Source organism: Rana temporaria, chromosome 13 (assembly GCF_905171775.1).
Source record: "Rana temporaria chromosome 13, aRanTem1.1, whole genome shotgun sequence".
NCBI classification, from domain to species: domain Eukaryota; kingdom Metazoa; phylum Chordata; class Amphibia; order Anura; family Ranidae; genus Rana; species Rana temporaria.
Genome location: NC_053501.1, coordinates 46,769,088 through 46,793,830, shown reverse-complemented (window position 1 = coordinate 46,793,830; position 24,743 = coordinate 46,769,088). Strand labels below are relative to the sequence as shown.

General features: G+C 42.3%; 1 protein-coding gene across 11 annotated transcripts in view; it reads right to left on the bottom strand.

Annotated features, from left to right (window-relative positions):
- Nucleotides 1-24,743, bottom strand: part of SMOC1 (SPARC related modular calcium binding 1) — a 276,577-nt gene that overhangs the window by 137,885 nt on the left and 113,949 nt on the right. For all 11 annotated transcript variants that reach the window (XM_040332423.1, XM_040332421.1, XM_040332422.1 and 8 more), the window contains exons 2-3: nucleotides 17,143-17,314; nucleotides 15,856-15,968 (exon numbers count right to left, since the gene is read on the bottom strand). In XM_040332423.1, the coding sequence (XP_040188357.1) occupies nucleotides 15,856-15,968; nucleotides 17,143-17,314 (285 nt within the window). The remainder of the gene's footprint in view (nucleotides 1-15,855; nucleotides 15,969-17,142; nucleotides 17,315-24,743) is intronic.

The window sequence follows — 24,743 nt, the reverse complement described above, 5'->3', positions numbered from 1 at the left end:
CTGCATACTTAGGTGAGCCTGTTTTAATCATCAACCATGTGAGTTGCTAAATGTTGTACCTTCATTAAATGTAACCATATGGCTACACTTAGAGCGCCTCTCTTCTCTTTTATACTCAGTTGTGACATGAAACTACTTGTATATCAAAAACTTGGAAAGAAGATATGGACAGCCGCACACCAAAAAAATAAAAAAAGGTAGCCTTTTAATGGTAAAGGAAAGAAGGCACTACAAAAAAACAGCAAGCAGTGGGGTATACAGCTGACACGTTTCGCACTGGGGTTCAGTGCTTAGTCATAGCTATGATTTTTTGTAGTGCCTTCTTTCCTTTACCATTAAAAGGCTACCTTTTTAAGGTTTTTTGGTGTGCGGCTGTCCATATCTTCTTTCCAAGTTTTTGCTCCGTGCATTGCCGGCACCCATCTGGTTCTGAGAGGACACTGATTGCTTAGTACACTCACCTGGAGCGGCAGTTCTTCCCTTTCTGTTTACTTGTATATCAAGACATCGCTTTTATATCAAGTTAAAATGTATTATCATGTTTTGCTTGTCTTGCAAAACGCTTTTAAACCAAATTACTCTCAAACAAAGGTTTTACTGTACTTTGTCTTCTTCTTGATCTTGAAAGCATTTGTTCTACTGATTGCTGTTTTTTCTGGTTAAAGTGAATGTTGCTGAACACATGCAAAGACAGGAAATCTGTCTTGCATTCTCTCTTCTTTTTTCTATATCATTCTTTCCTTTTTGGTAAGAAAATATATTACTTATATAATGACTCCACTAAACTTTTCTTAACAAGCAAAAAAAAATCTTGAAAATGAAAACTGGACATACACAATACAATCTCCTTGGAACAGATTGTATTTTTACAATTTTTTTTTTCTTCTTTTCCAAAAATGGTATTAGAATTTTAGGCACAATACTAAAAACGTATTTCTTGAACATTATCAAGTAATCGTCAAAAAGAGGATGAATTAACCAAAGTGAGCAGAGTCCCTGACCGGCTGTAACAGAGCTACTACAAGAAGTTACAGGCCTAGCAATCCAGGTCTACTTGTTAGCATGACCATTTTTCGAAGACTATAAGCCCATAGGTATCAACCACTAGGCACCCAAAGATTCCAAAATGTGACATTACATCAAGTTGTCAGTCACGAATATTTCCAGAACATGGTGAAATATAACATTGGCATCTAAAATGGACCCTGATACCTCAACTCTAGGGGCCCCAATCCTGAGAATGTAGTATAATTGGAGAAGCTGTACTATACCACCTCACCATCCTACCAAAACATTTATCAATATGGTATGACAGAGCCAAAAACAAGGAATAAAAATAAAAAAAGAGAGAAAAGTGGGAAAGAAAAGAGAAAAGTAAAAACAAATCTGAGAAGATTAGGTCCCCTTAGACCAGGCCTCTCCTTGCAAGGCGGATCAGCATTTTTTATTTTTTAGCCTTGACTGTAATAATGTAATAAAAATATATACAACCATAATTGTGCATCACAGTAAATTGTGTTTGCTTTGCTCGAACAATTACAGCTCTGGGCTTTCTGTAGTAGCTTCACAGCTGCAATTACTATCAGCCAGCTGATCAAAACAATGAACTGATTCCTCTATCCACACATTCAAGGTGGATGAAAGAATTGCATTGGGGAATTGCATCCTGACAGCAGTCCCTGTTGAACCGGCTGAATTTCAATCCTCGATCTACGGCCAGCTTTAGAGAGCTGTCCCCATTGAAAGATTTCCCCTCTATTTAGACTTCTTTTATATTGGGGGGGGGGGGGGGCTTCCTAACAGGAACACAGACAGCAATAGAAATCTCACATTGGTTCTACACCTCGCCACTAAAAAACAAAGTTTTGCTAAAGTTTAAATAATTTAACTAGAGAATATATTTGTGTCTGTAAAAATGTAATCTGTACAGAGTCTGTTGTAGATGCTGTTATCACCATAGGACAGAGCAGTGCCAACTGCTATGACTATATTACTGCTTCTCTATGTAGCTAAACAAAATCACTAAAATCTCATAAATAATTTTCCATATTTTCTTATCTGCAGGTTTTATTAAACTAATACCTGATGATCCTGCCATGCATAGGTGTGCGCACAGGGTGTGCCGGATGTGCCCAGGCACACCCTAATTACCCCATGCACATTTGTGTTATCACTCTGTATAGCAGCAGGAACATGGGGAAGATCTCCATATTACCGGCTCTGCCATAAGAGAAGTGTTTACGCTCTTCTATTTCACTGTGTCGGCAGGGAGATCAATGTGTCGGGGTCATATATATGTAGACACATACACACGCATGTGTGTTTGAGCTTAAAGGTGCACACCCTAATGCAATAGGCTGTGCACACCTATGCTGCCATGGCAGTCTTTGCTCAGCAACTTCCTGTTATAGAGTGACAACACTGTGTCTCTGTCTCTCAATTGTACTTTTCCTTTGTTACCCTGTCAGGCAACTTCAATTGAAGAACAGTGGTCATTTCAATACGTTAGGCAGAGATGGTCCACTGTTGTAACCATCAGGAAACCACCCAGGAAAATACCATGCAGCTATCTGTAAAGTACATGTGTACACAGGGAAAGGTTCAAAATGGTTGCAGAAGATCAGGAGCACTGAGAATTAACAATGAATGACAAAAAGGTGAAAATTAGTATTTTAAAAAAAATAATAAAAAAAAAAAACAGACACACAGAGCAAACTAAATATTATTCAGTAAGAGCCGATTCACAGGGGCGACTCTTCAGACGACTCAGCTGCCTGAGAAGTTGCGCTCCGCTCTGTTCAATGGAACCGTTCTAATAGGAGCGACTCAAGCCGCTCCAACTTAGAAAAAGGTTCTTGCATGACTTTGGGGGCGACTTGCATTGACCTGAATACAAAAGTAATTTTGCAAGTCGCCTCTGAAGTCATCTTGAGATCGCCTTGCCGAGTCGCCCCCAAAGTCGTGCCGCCCCTGTGTGAACCGGGTCTTAGGTGTTTAATCTATTTTATGTAAATAAAGGGTGTGTGAACTGATAAATACTTGAATTTACAAAATAAAAGCAATTTCTGCAATGCCATCACTTTTCTATTCCATATGATTTTTCAATGTATAATGTAAAGTTGATTTACTAAATGCAAATAGGCTGTTCACTTTGCAAGTGAAGTTGCACTTTTGATGAAAAATTTGCACCAGAGGTAAATGTGGTGAATGTGGTGAAATTTCACTTTGCAAAGTGTACATGAAAACAAAAAAATCATGCAGTGCTTTACATTACATTCACATCAGTGCCTGCCCTCAAGGAGCTTACTATCTAAGGTCCTTAAAGTGGTTGTGAACCCACTGTTACAACTTGCACCTACAGGTAAGCCTAGATTAAGGCTAACCTGTAGATGTAAGAAATATTTTCTTAACCTACACGGAGATATTTTCACAAAAACGGGCACAGCTGTCTACGGCGCATGTGCGCTGTAGACAACTGCGCAGGCACACTGAGCAGTGCCATTTTTGTGAATGGCATTAACGGTTTACCACTGTCTATAAGAAGAAGCAAAATGTAGCCTCTCCATCTTGCCCACTAAGTGGTGCTGATCTGGTCTAAACAATCTGTTTGATACACGGCTACACCAGGGACATTTCGATTTCTTGACATTTTTACTCCTTTTATGGATGTTGAATCCTATTAGACATTCGGCAATATTTCCTTCCACTGCCAACAAAAAAAACTCCCTATCATAACAGAAGGGCATTATGTGGTTATTGCTTTGGGTTACGAAGCAATGAATACAAGCAGCACATAAGATAAACTGTGGTTGATACATTACAATTCTGTTTAGCTGAAGAAACTCCAGAAGAATATGCTTACAGGCCTCAGATGTGTTTACAGAAAGCCTGCTTCCAAGTATCTTGGAATTCTCTTTTCAGCATGAACAGAACTCTTGGAATGTTAAATAATAAGAGTTTCAGTCGAGGCAGATTCCAAGTATTACACCTTGTGGACTATGGACAGAATGAACTAAAAGGTGGAGGGACTGATGGAAAATTCTGTTATAAGGAGACATATACCAGTTAAAGCAGACCAGTATGTGGATGCACAATATAAAAAGCTATTGACTCAATCCAAGAGTTTGATGTATAAACATATTCACAAGCCGCTGGTTAGTATCCACATCACTCCCTGGGCTTTTTCCAGAGGCATGATTTTCATTGTGTTGGGTGCAGACACTTTTTTTGTAAGTAACAATTTTCTATGTAATTTTTAAACAGAATACTTTGTACAAAATTTTGTGTTAGACAATGTAGACAAAGAAGAGATACAGTATATCACAAGAGAAAAACTCATCTGATACAATCTCCGTAAACCAAAAAGCTACTTCCCAGGTCCCTAAAAGAGTGAAAGAAAGCATACCTGACCCATAGTAGCATCCAACTTAGGCAGTATATAAGACAGTAGGTTTCATGCAGGAAAAATATAATTCTAGCACAGCATATCCATCTGGGAAGACAGTACACTAAGTAATGGAAGCAAAGACGCTTAAAGCCGAGTTCCACCATAAAAATGAACTTTCTATTAACAGCTTGCATTTAATGTAAAAAAAAAAAAAAAAAAAAAAATGTTTTACTCACTTCTATCTGGCTGTTACTAGGCAAATTTCGTAATCTGCCTAGTTCCTGGTCCTAGGTGGTTCAACTTCCTGTCCTAAGACCCCATTGCCTCCTGGGAAATGATGACACTCATTTCCCAGGAGTCTTTGGGTATTACTGTGCCTAAAAATCGCCCAGCATGCACCTCTCCCTGAAAACCAGGAAGAAAAAAAGAACTGGGCTTCACATGCCCACACATATGATGGATACGGCCACAACATGAGCTGGAGGATAGAAGGCAAGTGTTTGCAAAGATTTCTGGAATGATTGGGGAGCTTTTAATATGTTTTAGGGACTATTTAATGTGATTCATTTTAGCTTGCAAAAAAAAATTATGCCCGGAACCCCGCTTTAAAGGCGGCACACTCCTTACAGATACCAATCCAGATATTAGATTCTCCGCAGCAGTGTATGTGTTCCAAAGTGAACCAAATTAGACTTCAAGAAAGTAGAAAGGAAGATGGAAAAAAAGGAAGATGCAAAACTCTCCACTCTCCAGACCCCCAACTGCCAGCCGAAAGGCAGAACCTATTGCACAACCCAAGAATTCTTATGTCGGGTCTTCTATAAGATGCCAAAGCTCTCAAACCTTATTGTGTTTATCCAAAGTGATATTTAGGCGTGTGGCGAGAGTCTCCATAATTTAGAGGATGGCGGTTCTCTCTATTTCCAGTGTAGCACCACCAGGCATTGTGCCACAGTGAGAACATGTGCACGTGTTTTAGCGAATTTGGAAGGGGTAGGGGGGGAGCAAGCCTAACAGGAAAACTTTGGGCGTGAGAGGGAAATTCAGGTCAAACAAGCACTGAAGCAAGTGATGGACCATTTGTCAGTATAGTTCAATATATTGACATTGCCAATATATGTGCAACAGGGAGTCTCATTCCTTGAAGCATCTCCAGCAACAATCACTTGCGTTAGGTACATAGCGTGTAGGAGCTCAGGTGTTTGATACCAACAGTAGAGCATTTTACACAAATTTTCTTTATAGTGTGTACAAATGGAGCTCTTGCCTGTGACCAAATCACTTGCCAACTTTTAAGTGATAATTCCTCACCTATTGCTTTTTCCCTCTTTCGCATATAAGAATGTTTCCCCAGATGTTATTTTATTTACTTATTGTAACAGGTAGGCAGGTACAGGCTGACAATCACTATCCATAGTCCCAGCATCCTGCACATGACCCATCAAAGTGAACAGTGGGTAGAGTTAGATTACACATGACTTTGTGAAGGAGGAAGCAGGAAGATAGTAGGAGAGTGGTTGCAGGGCAGTGGGCATGGATATTATTGACTCTCTTAGGAATGTCAACATTTACTATATATTAAAGAACAAGGTTTTAATTTAGCAAAGCATCAACAAAAGAAAAGGCAGTAATGGTAAGCAATATAGATAGAAGTGTAAGAAGTTCTGATTTTCTTCTGACGTCAAGGACAACTTCATTTTCATAAAGTTATCTGTTAATTTACTCAGCCACCAACCCTTCCCCCCAAGTCTCATACTTGCCTGCCCATGCTCCTGCCAAAACCACATTGTACGTCCCACCCAACCATTGCTGCAAACTTCTCCAGCTGGTCCTTTGTTTATTTTGCGCAAGAGTGGAAAAATCTCATTTATTCCTATAGAGGGCACCTGTCATTGAGACGATAGATGCATGTGATAGAAGTGTTCACAGGTGACTAAAAGACTTTTGGGAAATGCTGGAAGGGGGGTAACTTAAAGTGATTGTAATGTCTAATATTTTTTTTCAAAAGCTTACCTGCTCTGTTGCAGTTGATTTGTACAGAGCAGCCCAGATTTTCCTCTTCTTGGGTGCCTCTTCTTTGCTCCTTGTCCCTCCCTCCTGTCTAGTACCCCCACAGCAAACAGCCTGCTATGGTGGCACCCGAGCCAAGTCCATTTAGACACGGAGCTGTGGCCTGGCCCCTCCCCCTCTCCCCCCTGATTGGCTGACTCACTTTGACTGAAAGCAGTGGGAGCCAATGGCACCACTGCTGTGCCTCAGCCAATCAGGACGGAGAGTCTCTGACAGCCGAGACACTCGTGGACATTGCTGGACAGAGATGGGGCTCAGGTAAGTATTAGGGGGGCTGAAGGAGGCTGCTGCATACAGAAGGTTTATTATCCTAATGCATAAAGTACAGTTATGCGTTCACTAGGTGCATGCTCATCAGGTTTTTCAGACAAAGCAGTTGATTTACTAAAGATGTATAGCAGTGGTTCTCAACTTGGGGGTCGAATGATGATTTGCCAGGGGTCACCAAATCCTGGCCTGTTTCTGAAGCCTGCACCGCTCTCCTAGCTTTTTCTCGGCCACCCAGCTGGGCTGTTCCTGGAGCCCGCGGCCGCCCACTCAGCCTCTCAGTTTACGGCATGGCTGAGGGGCAGAGACTAGAAGTCGGCTGACGGGTGAGGAAAGTGAAGTGGGAGGGGCTGAAGGAGACTCTATCTCCTGATTTCAGCATAGGTGTCACTGCTGCGAGACACCATGTAGTACTGGTTCCACGCTACGAAAATAATTTTACTGTTAGGGGTCCCCACAATTTGTGAAATGTTATCAAGGGGTCACGACACTAGAAAGGTTGAGAACCACTGATGTATAGGCTGCTCACTTAGCAAAATGAATGTTCACCTTGCAAAGGTGGCCATACATTAGTAGATTTTCGAATGAACTTTCGTCGGAAAATTTGAAAGAAAATTCTCAGTACATTCGATGACTTGACATATGTCATTTGAAAGTATTTCAAAAAGTTGTTTGCCCTTAACATTTAATTTTGGAATGAAGGAAATTTATCGAACAAAAACCACATTCACTGTTAGAAATGCGCTTGTTCCGAGAATCTTTTTTCTTCCTGCTCTTTTGAATTTTCATGCCACTGCTGATGAAAACGAACATCAATTTGAACCCATTAACAATTAGAAAAATGAGCGAACGTTCTCAAAACAAAAAACTACATCTTAAATGTTAAGAAAATCATAATGCAATCACTTTGGATACCCAATCATATGCAAGTTAAATTATGGACACAGGGCCAGATCCACATACATTTAGTTCCTCGCAGCGTATCAGAGATACGCTACGCCGCCGTACCTTACCTGGCGCATTTTCGAATCCTCAGCGAGTTCGCGCCGTAAGTTACGGCGGCGTAGTGTATTTCTGGCAGCGGATTTAAAATTGGGCAGGTTGGGGGTGGGTTTCATTTAAATGAAGCGCGTCCCCGCGCCGAATGAAATGCGCATGCGTCGTCCAGAAATTTCCCGCCGTGCTTTGTGCGAAATGACGTCGCAATGGCGTCATTTTTTGAACTTAGGCGTGAGTTACGTCAATCCCTATTCACGGACGACTTACGCCAAAAAAATAAATTTCAAATTTCAAAATACCAGCTTTAACTATATGCCGGAAAAAGCCGACTACAGACAACATTAGAAAATGCGACGGCCGCGCGTACGTTCGTGGATCGTCTTAAATCGCTAATTTGCATACCCGACGCGGAAAACGCCACCCAGCTGACGCCGAAGTATTGCATCTTAGATCCGAAAGGCGTACGAAGACGTACACCTGTCGGATCTAACCCAGAAGCCGTCATATCTTGTTTTGAGGATTCAAAACAACGATACGACGTGGGAAATTTGAAAGTACGCCGGCGTATCAGTAGATACGCCGGCGTACTTGCTCTGTGGATCAATGTGTTCACATGACTGGGTATTTTAAGTGAACACACTTTTGTATTTTTTACCAATATTAAAGTATAACTGGATAGAGTACAGAGGGATTAGAACACCTGTCATTTTGTATTACTGTCTGTGTCCCCATTTAGGAGATGCACTCTCTCTATTTGTCCTGTTTACCATTATCATTGAAAGAGAAAGTAAAAGAAAATCCCAAATTTTGGGTTGTCCCCAGAAAAAGTAATTTGGGAAATCTTCCAATAGGGACACTAGTTCTGGTGGCATGGGGGTCCCCAAGGAATTCTCTTAATTTTCAGGGATATCCTCTCATTTCCTGTTTGGCTATGGGACAGTAAAAAGGGAAATCTTCGCAAAGGGACAAAAAAATTAAATAAATATGATAGAGGTTATAGCCCTCCATTGCTCTATCCAAAATGAAGAAAAAAAATGTTTTGCCTATAGTGCTACCTTAACTTTGGAAAGTAAACATACACTTTGCTACGTGGGCTTTTACTTTTGCTATGTGAACAGCCTTTACTCCTTTAGTAAATCAAGCAATAATTTTAGATAAAGGTCAGGAATGAAAGACTTCATATTTTTCAGGTTTCCCTTAAAATACCACCAGCTTCAGACTGGAGTTAATTTTGAGGCTTTCCAAGGTATCTTTGTGGAGAGCAGAAAATAGAACTCTTTAAGGATGAAATTAAGTAATCATTTATCAGATATAACAGGATCCATTGAAAACAAAGACTTTCCATTATTAAGTAATCATTTCATGTATAATTCATTATATCAGTGATATTTATTTTTATGAGCTTAATATTTTGATGGGAAATTTCATATTAGATAAGGAAAACAGTTAAGATAATTCATACAGCTTTGTGAACCGACCCCATTGCCAGTTGGACTTGAAAAATGAAGATCTGAGTAAAATGCAAGTACATATAAAACTGTTTATTGTAGCATATGCACATTTGAACTTTCATAAACTATCTTTATTGAGTGTGAAGTGCATGATGTAACAGACACTGTTGTGCTTTAGTAGTCCCAAAATGCACTGAAAACAAAACGCGCTGAAAATTGTCTATGCCTACCTATAGACATAAGGAGCAATGCAAAATCTTTCCACTCAACAAAATACATCAGCTAATGTTAGGCCAACCATACACAGTTCCAATCTCAATTCAAACCATTAGTGGGCAGGATAAATGTACCAAGTCAATCGATCAACTTGGGTACAACCAGCCTGCCGGATTCACTTATGCGGCGTACACACGATCGGTCCATCCGATGAGAACGGTCTGATGGACCGTTTTCATCGGTTAACCGATGAAGCTGACTGATGGTCAGTCGTGCCTACACACCATCGGTTAAAAAAAACGATCGTGTCAGAACGCGGTGACGTAAAACACAACGATGTGCTGAAAAAAAAAAAACGAAGTTCAATGCTTCCGAGCATGCGTCGACTTGATTCTGAGCATGCGTGGATTTTTAATCGATGGACTTGCCTACAAACAATCGTTTTTTTTCTATTGGTTAGGTATCCATCGGTTAAATTTAAAACAAGATTGCTTTTTTTTAACCGATGGTTAAATAATCGATGGCGCCCACACACGATTGGTTTTGACCGATGAAAACGGTCCATCAGACCATTCTCATCGGTTTAACCGATCGTGTGTATACGGCATAACTATTATCACAAGAGGCAGCTACAGCCGCTAGCGATAATCACTGTACCTGGTACCAAAGGTGGTCTAAGAATGGAAACCAGCAAAAGGGTCATGGGCTCACTGATGCACCAATGAAGGCTGGTCTGTGTAGTCCAATCCAATAGAAGAGCTACTGTAGCTCAAATTGCTGAAAGGGTTAAAGCTGGTTCTGATAGAAAGGTGTCAGAGTACACAGTGCATCACAGTTTGTTGTTTATGGAGCTGTACAATAGCAGACCAGTCAGGGTGCACATGCTGACCATTGTCCACAGCCAAAGGTACCTAACATAGACAGAGGAGCATCAAAACTGAACCACAGGGCAATGAAAGAAGGTGACCTGGCTTGATGAATTCAAGGATAGTTTGAGGAACACAACAATGAGTTCAAGGCATTGACTTGGCCTCCAAATTCACCAGATCTCAATCCAATCAGGCAGCTGAATCACAATCTCTCTTTTCCTCCAGTTAATCCACCCTCCCCCCACCCCCCACAGTTAGAAACACCTCAGTTGTAAGGATACATTTATATAAAAAATAAAGTGAATTTAAAAAAAAGAAACATCTCCCATGGACCACATTTAACTCCTTGATTGCCCCTTCCCTGCCAGTGTCATTTATACATTGATCAGTGCCCTTTTAGCACTGATCACTGTATTGGTGTCACTGGTCCCCAAAAAAGTGTCACTCGGTGTCAGATTTGTCTGCTGCAATGTCGCAGTCCCATTAAAATCGCAAATCGCGGCCATGACCAGTAAAAACTATAAAAAAAAATTAAAGGTCCCTAAATCTATCCCGTAGTTTGCAGACACTAACTTTTGCGCAAACCAGTCAATATACGATAATTGGGATTTTTTTTTACCAAAAATATGTAAGGCCTCGTACACACGACCGAAGAACTCGACGAGACAAACACATCGAGTTCCTCGGCCAGTTCAGCCCTGAAGCCGCCGAGGAGTTCGGCGGGCCGAGAGCTCCCATAGAACAACGAGAAAATAGAGAACATGTTCTCTATTTTCTCGACGAGTTCCTCGGCGGCTCCATCGGGCCGAAAGTGTACACACGACAGAGTTTCTCGGCAGAATCCGGCTCTGACCGAGTTTCTCGCCGAATTCTGCCGAGAAACTCTGTCGTGTGTACGAGGCCTGACAGAATACATATTGGCCTAAATTGATGAAGAAATTTGTTTTTTTACATTTTTGTTTGTGATATTTATTATAGCAGAAAGTAAAAAATATTGTTTTTTTTTTTAAATGTTCACTCTTTTTTTGTTTGTAGCTCACAAAATAAAAACCGTTGAGTGAGTGAGTAACTTGTATAGCGCTACAAATGCGAACTAACCTTGCCATCAGATACCACCTAAAAGAAAGGTCTATTTGTGGGAAAAAAAGGACAATTTTATTTGGGCACAGCGTCGCACGACTGCGCAATTGTCAGTTAAATCGATGCAATGCCGTATCGCAAAAAATGGCCCGGTCAGGAAGTGGGTAAAACCTTCCCGGGCTCAAATGGTTAAACTGAATGATTTGACTGATGTGTATCTTAAATATTCCTCTGAAAGAGGTACAGAAGTGACCGCACTCAGTGCCTAGAAATGAATTATGAGCTGGTATCTATATATCTACTAATAGGTCTGTCTGAAACGTTTCACTCCCAGTGGTAGGCTGTCCAACTTGTACATTTTGGTCAGGAATGGTAATGACCAATCTAATCAGTTTAGGAAAGTGCTTGCTGCCCATATCCTGTAAGAGACAACAGAACTGATTGGTTGAGAACCACATACATGCACAGATGAGCCAGCTGAACAATCATATCTTCCACCTCATCTATAAGGTATCTGTGCAAAACTTTGGTGGCAGGGCTCAAGTCCCGCGGGAACGCGTGGGAACGGAGATCCTGCACTTTTTTCACAGTAGGAACTCAGTTCCCTTTGCAGGACTAGAGCAGCCGAGCCGCCCGAGCCGCCCGAGCCAATCCTTCACTAAGCAGCGATGCCCAGCTCGAGTCACTGTCAGTGGCAGGCGAACCTTAGTAATCCTTTATATTACTGGCTGCTTCCTGTATATGGATTCATCAGATAGTGTGCGGGTATTCCGCCACTTCCTCGATGCCGCAATGTCTCCTGGGAGCTTTTGTCATTGTTCCCAGGAGACATTGCCGAGGTCTGCCGCGAGTTATCATGGGATTTAGAAAGAAGGCCAGTAACATAAAGGATTACTAAGGTACAGTGGATCGAGAAAAAAAAACATGCGGTTTAATAATTATGCATATGAGCGTATCATTTTTTTTTTTGGTAGGGGAGTGGATCTTGGGTGGGAGTTCCCACACTTTTTTCCCCAGGACTTGACCCCTGGTTGGTGGTTTCAAATAAGCCATCTATGAAATAATGACCCCATGTACAGACCCCTACAGTATACATAACATATAACTAAATAATGTTGCACAAGATTACGATGCAGTTCCCAGTGCATGAACCTCACAGCTAATACAAATGCCTTCAACTTCGTACAATCTTTTTGTCTATTGCAGTTGCCAGAAATATGATTGATGGAGGTGTTAGAACAATCTGTCCAGTACAGAATCATCAGTCATCTGAATCAGGCGGCTCTAACAATGTACACACTGCCAAATTACCACCAGTAGGGAGTAAGAGCGGAGGCAACAGACTACGTTTTCCAACAAATTTCACTGAAACCTGAGCTCAGGTTCACCCCCCTTCCTGGCAACACAGCCTGGAATCATCACCGCGAGAGGCCATTATCTGACCTCTGACCACATAGACTTTAATACATCGAAATCTGGGTAATAATTTTAATTTACAGTGTGGAAATTAAATCTTACGTATGAACTTTGGTCTGAAGATCAAACGGTGAGCTATTTGCTATTCACTATATAATGGGGAACAGCTTATGCATAAGAATGCATTGAGGGACTGCATTGAATTTTAGGAGCTTATCTTCCTTAAAGTGATTTTAAAGCTTTTATTTTTAATTTTTTTTTAATAAAATAACAAACATGTTATACTTTTCTGCTCCATGCAATGGTTTTTGCACAGAGCAGCCCAGAACCTCCTCTTCTTGGCTCCTTCCACCGCGCTTTCTATTCGGAGCACTCATTCAGGCTCGCTCCCGAGCCTGAATGAGTTCTAAACACGAAAGCATAAATTATAATATAATAACTATAAATAATTATAAAAAATAATAATAAAATGAATTTCCCCACTATTCACTATCACTCAGTTCTCCAAGTGTTCTCATTTACTACCGCTGTTTTCTAGCTGGTCTCAAACCACTTTTGACATAAAGGGACACTTTTTGGTTGCTATGGACAATCTAAATTTTCAAGGCAGAAAGAACAGTATATATTAGGCCCCGTACACACGACCGAGTTTCTCGGCAGAATTCAGCCAGAAACTCGATCGGAGCTGGATTCTGCCGAGAAACTCGGTCGTGTGTACACTTTTCAGCGACGAAGCCGACGAGGAACTCGTAAGGCCAAATAGAGAACATGTTCTCTATTTCCTCGTTGTTCAATGAGGAAAGTCGGCACCACGAGATCATCGGCGGCTTCAACACTGAACTCGACGAGGAATTCGATGTGTTTGGCACGTCGAGTTCCTCGGACGTGTGTACGGGGCCTTAGGGTTGTCCCGATACCACTTTTTTAGGACCGAGTACAAGTACCGATACTTTTTTTCATGTACTCGCCGATACCGATTACCGATACTTTTTTTTAAATGCAGCCATGTGTCCCCAAATGCAGCCTTGTCCCTAAATGCAGCCTTGTCCCTAGATGCAGCCTTGTCCCTAAATTCAGCCTTGTCCCTAAATGCAGCCATGTCCCTAAATTCAGCCATGTCCATAATACAGCCATGTCCCTGATGCAGCCATGGCCCCTATGCAGCTTTGTCCCTGATGCAGCCTTGTCCCTGATGCAGCCATGTCCCTGATGCAGCCATGTCCCTGATGCAGCCATGTCCCTGATGCAGCCATGTCCCTAATGCAGCCAAGTCCCTAATGCAGCCATGTCCCTAATACAGCCATGTCCCTGATGCAGCCATGTCCCTAATGCAGCCATGTCCCTAATGCAGCCTTGTGTCCCCTAAGAGAAAGCCAATTCCCTCCCCCCCCCTGCTGCTGCCGACATCCAGTTGATCAGTGCTGGGGGAACATAACAGCTTTCATTTGAATAGCTGTGTGTTCCCCGCCGCCCCTCGTCATGTATAGACACTCCCCCTTGCCCGCGCACTTTGATAGAAAGATCACCCGTCCAATCCTGGGACGGGTGATCTGTCTATCAAAGTTTCTGGGCAAGGGGGAGTGTCTATACATGAGGCGCGGCGGGGAACACACAGCTATTCAAATGAAAGCTGTTGTGTCCCCAAGCGCAAATTAACTCGATGTCGGCAGCGGCGGGGGGGGACTTGGCTTTCTCTTGGGGGACTAGGCGGCAGCGGCAGCAGTTCTCCTCTCCTCCATACGAGGACTGCTCTGCTCCGCTCTCCGCCCCCTCTCCACCCCCTCTCCACCTGCACTCCACCAGCTCTCGGGGGGGGGGGGGAGTATCGGGTCAGGCATCGGGAGCATTTGCGCGAGTACAAGTACTCGCGCAAATGCTCAGTATCGGTCCCGATACCGATACTAGTATCGGTGTCGGGACAACCCTACTACAGGCAATACTGTTGGCTAGACTTTTTGCCCTCTCTTTGTGTTTTTGGGTCCAGCTTCCACATTACAGTACAAAAGATGACACCTAATGATAAGCTTCACTTTAACCTGAAAACCTACTTGAACTTAACCTACTTCTAAATACCTTGTAAATCAATATTAAAGGGACACTAAGGGTTCCCCTTAAATTTTTTTTATAAATAACAAACATGTTATACCTCCACTGTGCAGCTCGTTTTGCACACAGTGGCCCCGATTCTGGTCTTCTGGGGTCCCTCGGCGGCTGTCTCAGCTCCTCCCCGCATCAGCTTACCCCCTTCATGGGAAGCACTCTCCCAAGGGGTTTAGCTTGCGGGCGCACTCCTGTGATACAGCCGACAGCCATAGCCGACTGTATCACACGGCCCTGCTCCCCGGCGTGCCATTGCATGTGATTAACAGCAGCGCGAGCCAATGGCTGCGCTGCTATCAGTCTAGCAAATCTAGCCAATCGACAGCTAGACTCCGAGTAGAAGAGGATACCGGTGGACACGCACAGCAGATTCGGGGCTCAGGTAAGTAAAACGGGGGGCCGTCATTGCCAGTTTTTTTTTCACCTTAATGAATAGGATGCATTAAGGTAAATAAAAACTGAACCTTTACAACCTGGGGACTAATAATATATTATCGCTTTAAAAATGTTATGCCAAAAGTACTGTTAAATCAATGAAATGATAACTTTTCATATCCTACTTTCATAGAGTATGTTCATCCTGTATTCTCTTGCTCATGAGAACATGTCAACCCAAAATCAGGGAGTTATATGTCCTTTCCCTCCACTGCTCTCTGGCACTCCTTACTATTGTAACTTTAAAAAAATAAAAATAAATTCTACTCATGAGCCAGCTTTTGTGATAGGATATAGAAGGACTTTGTCACTTGTAGTGATGTCATTATAAATAAACAATTACTATAATAATAATTAAACAGTAAAATAAAAATAAAAACTGAAACAAAATGTTGGTGTTTAAACTTTCAAAAAATAAAATAAAATAAATCACCCATCACTATACTTTCTCCTTAAAAGTTGTAATGTAGTACAATTTTATATTTTGACAAATGAATTGGCACTGCAAACCTATGCCTAGAAGTATGTGGCCTTTATGGCCAGCACATTATTTTTCTTTACTCACTTGAGTGAAGGATCCATCCTCATTGCATTCTGGGATAAAGACGGCTTCTTGAGGCTTCTTTGCTTGTTCCAGCGCTTGAGTTCTTTCCAGACGACATTTACTCTGGCCGGCATCTGGGATATAAAATATCAACATTTGTATTGCACCATTTTTCACAGGAGACAGGTATATCAATGAGAGCCAATAGTAAGTGAATGCAATAGGAGCCATTTTAATACACAGCTATCAAAGCATAACGAGGTATAAGGATACTTTGCAATACGCAAAGTAATACAGCGTGGTACCTCGTATTTAGTGAAGGAAGAGTGTAAATGGAGCAAAAGGGATGTATGCTGCAAAAATAAGGTCCTTTGGGTGGCCACTTGATTTATATATAGTTTCCTGCTCTGTTAAGCCGCGTACACACGATCAGTCCATCCGATGAGAACGGACCGACGGACCGTTGTTATGGATTAACCGATGAAGCTGACTGATGGTCCGTCGCGCCTACACACCATCGGTTAAAAAAACGATCGTGTCAGAACGCGGTGACGTAAAACACAACAACGTGCTGAAAAAAACTAAGTTCAATGCTACCAAGCATGCGTCGACTTGATTCTGGGCATGCGTGGATTTTTAACCGATGGTTGTGCGTACTAACGATCGGTTTTGACCTATCGGTTAGCAATCCATCGGTTACATTTTAAAGCAAGTTGCCATTTTTTTAACCGAAGGTAAAATAACCTATGGGTCCTACACACGATCGGCTTGGACTGATGAAACCGGTCTATCAGACCGTTATCCTCTGGTTAACTGATCGTGTGTACGAGGCCTTAGTTTTCGTACACGCGACCGAGTTTTTCGGCAAAAACCAGCAAGATACTTGCTGGGATTTTTTTTTTGCAGAGGAAACCGGTCGTGTGTACATTTTTCGACGAGGAAACTGTTGAGGATCCCGTCGAGCCAAAAAGAGAGCATGTCTTCTTTTTCCTTGACGGGAATGGAGAAACTTGCCTTGTCGAGTTCCTCGACAGCCTAACAAGGAACTCGACGAGGAAAACGATGTGTTTCGCCCGTCAAGTTCCTCGATCGTGTGTACGAGGCTTTAGAGTATTTGAGATACAGCAATGGAGCTTGGACTCTTGCAGAGCAAAGACTGGTGGGGGAATGCGTTGGAAGGTGAATATTTTTTTCTGTTGGTGAGTTATCAATGGTCACCATCACTTTGCACTGAATGGGCAAAGATACAGAGTCTACTTCATTTATCATGGAGAACAAACACTATTCTTTCATCAGGCAGTAAGTTACCTTTGCACTTCCCTTTATGGACCACATTGAGGGCAGCATCCTTGCATTTGGCTCTTTGGAAGTCACATGTGGATTCATAGGTTCGTCCATCTGAAGCACAAACTGGTCTGAACTGTGTTCTGATACAATGAGGGTTGCACTGGGGGTCTCTGTCCCTCTCGCTTATTAAATACTGTAAAAAAAAGATAACATGTAGTTAGGATACAAACAGAAAACACTATAGGCACTGTCATAAGAAGAGTCTGTTGTGTTTGGCTGGGCATACCCAGAAAGAGAACACTTAGTACAGTAAAACCTTGAATTGCGAGCATAATTCGTTCCAGATACATGCTTGTAATTCAAAGCACTTGTATATCAAAGCAAATTTCCCTATAAGAAATAATGGAAACTCAAATGATTTGTTCCACAACCATGTATTCATAGGTCCTTCAGTTCTTATAGCAATATGATAGGTTGTGTAGCCATACAATGTCCGTCCACAAATGGAAGTCTCCACAAGGGTATAAGAAGCAAATTCCAGCAGGAGCTAACAACATGTTGCTAAATGTTGTACCTTCATTAAATGCAGGGGTCGACAATATCCGGGCGCCAGGTCGCATTGGCGACAAGAAATTGTGACCTGGCGCCCGCCAGTAATTGAGGCCGCGGCTTTGCAGCCTACAAGGTCGTGAAGCCGCGGCCTCTATTACCAGCCGTCGCGGGCCCGCCGCGCGATGTGGGGGGCGCACGGAGGCACAGGATCCTGTGCCTCCGTGTGCCCCCACCTCCCCCGCCACGCGATCGCAGTGGGTCCGCGACGGCCGGTAATTGAGGCCGCGGCTTTGCGGCCTTGTGAAGTCCCAAGCTCTTCGGAAGCTTCTGTGAGCTGGCGCCATCTGGTGGTGGCCGTTGGCATTACATTACATTGGCATTGGCATTTCAGCAATTATAATGTGTGTCTATTTTCACTGCCATCTCCTTCCCTCCAATTAGAACCCCCAAACATTATATACATTTTTTATTCTAACACCCTAGAGAATAAAATGGCGATCGTTGCAATACTTTCTGTCACACCGTATTTGCGCAGCGGGCTTACAAGCGCACTTTTTTGGGAAAAAAATACACTTTTTTAAATAAAAAAATAAGACAACAGTAAAGTTATCCCAATTTTTTTTTATATTGTGAAAGATAATGTTACGCCAAGTAAATTCATACCCAACATGTCACGCTTCAAAATTGCGTCTGCTTGTGGAATGCCGACAAAATTTTACCCTTTAAAATCTCCATAGGCGATGTTTAAAAAAATCTACAGGTTGCATGTATTGAGTTACAGAAAAGGCTAGAGCTAGAATTATTGCTCTCGCTCTAACAATCGCGGCGATACCTCATGTGTGGTTTGAATACCGTTTACATATGCGGGCGCTACTCACGCATGTGTTCGCTTCTGTGTGCAAGCTTGTCGGGACGGGAACTTTTTTAGCTGGCTCCTAGATTCCAAGCAAATTTGTCAAACCCTGATTAAATGTAACCATATTGCTACACTTACAAGCGCCACTCTTCTCTTTAATGCCGCGTACACACGATTGGTTCGTCTGATGAAAACGGTCTGATGGACCGTTTTCATCAGACGAACCGATCGTGTGTGGGCCCCATCGTTTTTTTTCCCATCGGTGAAAAAACGTAGAATCTGTTTTAAAATTATCTGATGGTTAAAAAACCGATAGAAAAAAACGATCGTCTGTGGGGAAATCCATCGGTTAAAAATCCAACACATGCTCAGAATCAAGTCGACGCATGCTCGGAAGCATTGAACTTCATTTTTCTTAGCACGTCTTTGTGTTTTACGTCACTGCGTTTTGACACAATCGTTTTTTTAACTGATGGTGTGTAGGCAAGACTGATGAAAGTCAGCTTCATCGTATATCTGATGAAAAAATCCATCAGACCGTTTTCATCAGATGAACCGATCGTGTGCATTATACTCAGTTGTGACATGACGCTACTCTTATATTAAGACATCGCTTGTACTGTATATCAAGTCAAAAGTTTGTAAAAAATGTTGCTTGTCTTGCAAAACGCTCTCAAACCAAGTTACTCTCAAACCAAGGTTTTACTGTACTATCACAGATGACTGAAGATGCCTTTAATCTGTTAAATTCTGATTATACACTACAGGAGCTTCACAGGAGATGTGACAGATATGATCAATACTTATGAATGGGTGGAGCAGTGGTTCCAAAGCACTCACAAGAGCCTTCCAAGACTGTAATACGGGAACTATCCCAGCTGACTTCGTTTTGAAGGCTCAAGTTCCTGGGCTCTTCTCTTTTTGTTACTACTTTGGTTGGTTGCTGACCTGGAGAGGACATGTTTATACTAGCCAGGGTTACCAACCTGCCGCAGCATTTTTTACCGACAAAACATGGAAAATTTACTGGCGGAGCACATTTTTTACTGACAACTTTAGAAATTACAGAACTCCTATTGAAAACTAACACAGTGAATATTTGAACAGTAGAAACATGATATGGAAACACTGACAATACCGATATCAAAGTAATTTGCTTGATTTAGGCTGCGTACACACGATCGGTTAAACCGATGAGAACGGTCTGATGGACTGTTTTCATCGGTCCAAACCGATCGTGTGTGGGCCCCATCGGTTAGTTATCCATCAGTTAAAAAAAAGCAATCTTGTTTTAAACTTAACCGAAGCATTCCTAACCGATAAAAAAAAAACGATCGTTAGTAGGCACGACCATCGGTTAAAAATCCACGCAATGAGGAACGGGAGTGCTCGTTCTGGTAAAACTAGCATTCGTTATGGAGATAGCACATTCATCACGCTGTAACAGACAGAAAAACGCGAAACGTCTTTTACTAACACAAAATCAGCTAAAGCAGCCCCAAAGGTGGCGTCATTGGATTTGAACTTCCCCTTTATAGTGCCGTCGTACGTGGTTTACGTGTCCGCGTTCTGACAGGATCGGTTTTTTAACCGATGGTGTGTAGGCACGACTGACCATCAGTCAGCTTCATCGGTTAACCGATGAAAACGGTCCATCAGACCGTTCTCATCGGATAGACCGATCGTGTGTACGCTGCATTACACTTAAAAAAGGCAACACAGCATGAAATTATCAGTCCCTGATATTTACTGGCAGTTGTACAAAAAAATCACAGATTTTTACAAACTGTCAGTAAATTTATTGGCCAGGTTGCCAACCCTGATACCAGCTGTCAGAACACTTGATATCTACGTGCTTTTATCTGGTCAGTGACTCAATAAGTAGTTACAGAACTATAGAGCATGCACGCTAAAGTGAGCAATTGTAGTGCCTTTATTTCTGTCCTTTAAAAGGTGCCCTTGAATCAGTCTCATAACTCAAACAAGTGCCTAAAGCTGGCCAAGCACAGCTTGAATTTCATCTGATTCCTGCTGAATCGGCCATAATTTGAGCCATGGGTGTTTGGGTATTGAGACAGTGGCAGGTACTGCGGTTGTCTGAATAACCACACATTCACAGCATCAAGCCTGTTAAATCAGGTAGTGTTGATAGGGCCACCCATGACTCAAAGTTTGGCCAATTCAGCAGAAATCAAACAAAATTAAAATAATTAAAATAATGTTTGGCCAACTTTAGACACTTGAAAGCTACTTTGAGTTTGCATATACTATGAAAATCCTAAAAGTAGCATTTGATGCTGTCATTATGTGGGTGTTCACACAGCTCCAGGTTCTGCAGCTGTCTGAGTTCAACAGGTGGCAGGGGAGACTCCTTCATCCACACTCCTTAGCAAGGATAGAGGAAACAAGTGATTCTTCTCAGGCCTCGTACACACGACCGAGTTTCTCGGCAAAAACCAGCAAGAAACTTGCTGTTTTTTTTTTTTGCCGATGAAACCGGTCGTGTGTACACTTTCCGACGAGGAAACTGTCGAGGATCTCGTTGAGCCAAAAAGAGAGCATGTCTTCTTTTTCCTCGACGGGAATGGATAAATTTGGCTCCCCGAGATCCTCGACAGCCTAACAAGGAACTCGACGAGCAAAACTATGTGTTTCGCCCGTCGAGTTTCTCGGTCGTGTGTACGAGGCTTCATTCAGCCCCATGGCACGGCTAGTCTAATGCCCCGTACACACGACCTGAAAATTGGACGACAGATCGGATGACTTTTTTCGCTGATTAGTCACAAGTAGAAATTGGATTGGTTACTAAAGTCACAAAAATTCTCGTACGACGGAAAACAAAATCGGAAATTATGTCATGTGTTGTAGTGTATTTGTATTGTATTTTCGGACGACAACTGTACTAATTAAATGAAAACCGTACGATCTGGCTTCGTATGAGAACATTTTTCGTACATGTCCAATAAAAGAATATCGGATTAACTGTCATGATCGGCTCTCAAAAGCTCTGTATTAACGATCCGATTATCGTACGATCGCGTCGAAAGCCGATTTTCAGTCATTGAATCATTGAATACATAGCCCACACTAGGTTATTTACAGTTTACACCACTTAGACACACAGCATCAAACTGCTGTATGAATTCCCATGCCTTGCATGCCACTGCTTTAACACGTTCCCTAACGAGTCATTGTAAAATGACGTCGGCGGGAACCCTCCCTCCCTCAGAGTGGACGTCATATGACGTCCTTGCATTCCCGGGCGGGTAGGGGGTTCTCTCCGTGGCAGCCCAAATTGCAGAATTGGCATATAACATGCACACACTATTTGCAACCGATTTGTAGGGTGAAAAAGTGAGTGTTATATGCCAATAAATACAGTATATTGGCTTATCAAAATAACAAATGCAGTCATCTGGAGGTATAAAGCTTAGTGTAGCACAACACTGTCAGGATTTATATAGTGAATTTTTATTTATAGGAGTCTGTACATCATACCAAAAAGAGGGAAACTGTGAAGACAAGAGGGAAAAGGGGATTTTGTTTTTAAAAAGAGCCAGTCCCTCCAAATAAAAGAACATTGGGCCAGATTCACGTAGCCCGGGCGCAGCGTAACGTAACCGATTTAGGTTACACCGCCGCAAATTTTCTGTCTAAGTGCCCGATCCACAAAGCACTTACCTGGAAATTTGCGGCGGTGTATCCTAAATCCGTCCGGCGCAAGGCGGGCCAATTCAAATGGGGCGGGTACCATTTAAATTAGCACAGTGATTGCATATGGTCAAATCGAGATTTTTTGTTATAATTGTTTAGACATTAGAGTGTACCATATACACATATCCCACATATACCATTTGGGATCACGTTTTCAACACCCCATTAGAGGTATTTTTTACTAGCGCCCTCTTCCCCCATTAGATACCATTTAAATTAGGCACGCTCCCGCGCCGGACGTACTGCGCATGCTCCCGACGCAAATTTCCCGACGTGCTTTGCGCGAAATTACGACGCGCCGACGTTTTGTGAATCGCGACGTGAAAAAAAGACTTGCGCCGGGAAAAAAAATTCAAAAGCGACGCGGGAAAGACGGGTATACTTTTACATGGTGTAGTAATTTTACACTTTGTAAAAGGTGCCCTATCTTTGCGACGGCAAACTAACACTTGCGGCGACGTAACGACAGGAAAAAGTTTCGTGGATCGCCGTAACTGCTAATTTGCATACCCGACGCTGGTTTACGACGCGAACTCCCCCCAGCGGCGGCCGCGGTATTGCATCCTAAGATCCGACGGTGTAAAACTATTACACCTGTCGGATCTTAGGGATATCTATGTGTAACTGATTCTATGAATCAGTCGCATAGATAGAAACAGGGATACGACGGCGTATCAGCAGATACGCCGTCATATCCCTTTTGTGAATCTGGCCCATTGAGAGCTATGGTGACAAATTTCTCCACTTCCTGTCCCTGGGTGGCTCCATTTACTCCTCCACTGTAGCTATGGTGGGAAACATGGTTGTCATCCATGCTAGCCTCCTGATTAGAACTACAAAAATGTATTTTTATTTTATGACCAGTACACGGGCAATGGGCAATTTTTGGCTGTTTACAGATATAATACTTTTTGTGCTTTCAGTTCAGCCCAAGGACACTGCATGCTGTGTTCATTTTTTGTCCAAAAAAGAGGAAGGGAAACCCAAACAAGAAGGTCACCACGGTTGTTACTATAGAAAAAGCAAATTATAGAAAAACAACAACAAGGATCTGGTGAAAAAGCCTACCAAAAAATTATTAAAAAGACAACGATTGCATTTTAGGGAACAAAATCGCAGCTGCGCTCACATCCATGCAACCAGGCAAACACACATCCTAAGTTCTAACGGACAAGATTTGAGTAAAAAATAATAACTTAAATAGTATTGAATGACTTGGCAGTCCAAAAATTCCATAAAGAACAAAAAAGAAATTGTGTTAATTTCCACTTGTGTACAAATTTGCCAGTTGGAAGTTCTTTGAGCAGCCCAGTAAAAAATATTCTGTGTTAATTTTGTCAACTAAAATATTTTCGTCTACTAATTTAATAATATTTTAGTCAACTAAATTACAATTAAAACTGAAACAATTCAGATGACTAAAATACAACTAAAACTAAAATGGCATTTTAGTCAAAAGACTAAAATACGACTAAAACTAAAATGGCATTTTAGTCAGAAGACTATGGCCCGGATTCACATACCTTGGCGCATAGTTATGCCGACGTAGCGTATCGAATATACGCTACGCCGACGTAGCACAGAGCGGCGAGCACAGTATTCACAAAGCACTTGCTCCCTAATCTACTCTGGGTTCCCTCGGCATAACTCGGCGTAAGTGGCAGTGGGCGTGAGCCATGCTAATGAGGCGTGACCCCATGTAAATGATGGGCCGAGCGTCATAAAGATACGAATACCGTGCGGCGCATGCGCCGTCCCGTGGACGCAACCCAGTGTGCATGCGCAGAATCACGTCGAAACTACTCCCTAAGATACGACGGATCACTGCCTACGACGTGAACGTAACCTACGCCCAGCCCTATTCACGTACTACTACGTAAACAACGTAAATTACGACGGCTGTTCCCTGGTCCATACCTTTGCTTGAGTTGCGCCTCATAGATGGGGAATAACTATACGCCGGACGTAAGCCTTACGCAAACCGCATATATTTTGCGCCGGGCGCAACTACGTTCGTGAATCGGCGTATCTCACTCATTTGCATATTCGAATCGTAAAAATCAATGGGAGCGCCCCTTGTGGCCAGCGTAAATATATGCGCCCACGATACGACGGCCTGGAAACTTACGTCGGTCGGATGAAGCCTATTTTCAGGCGTATCTTGCTTTCAGAGTCAGGCGCATGGATACGACGGCGTATATGTGCACTTACGCGGCGTATCTCGAGATTCGTCGGCGTAAGTGCTACGTGAATCCGGGCCTATGACTAAAACAAAATTGAAATTTGACATCAAAATTAACACTGCATTACCAAATAAGAATAAGTAGGGGGGCATCTACTAAGCTCCTGAAAGAATAAAAAAAAATAAGAAAAAGGCTTTTCTTATTTTTTTCTTAATATTTAATTTTGGTAATTCATTCTGGTAATATGTGCAATGGCATTACAGCCAATAGAGTTTACAGTTTTGTTTTTTTTTATATCAAAAAACAATATTTTTGTT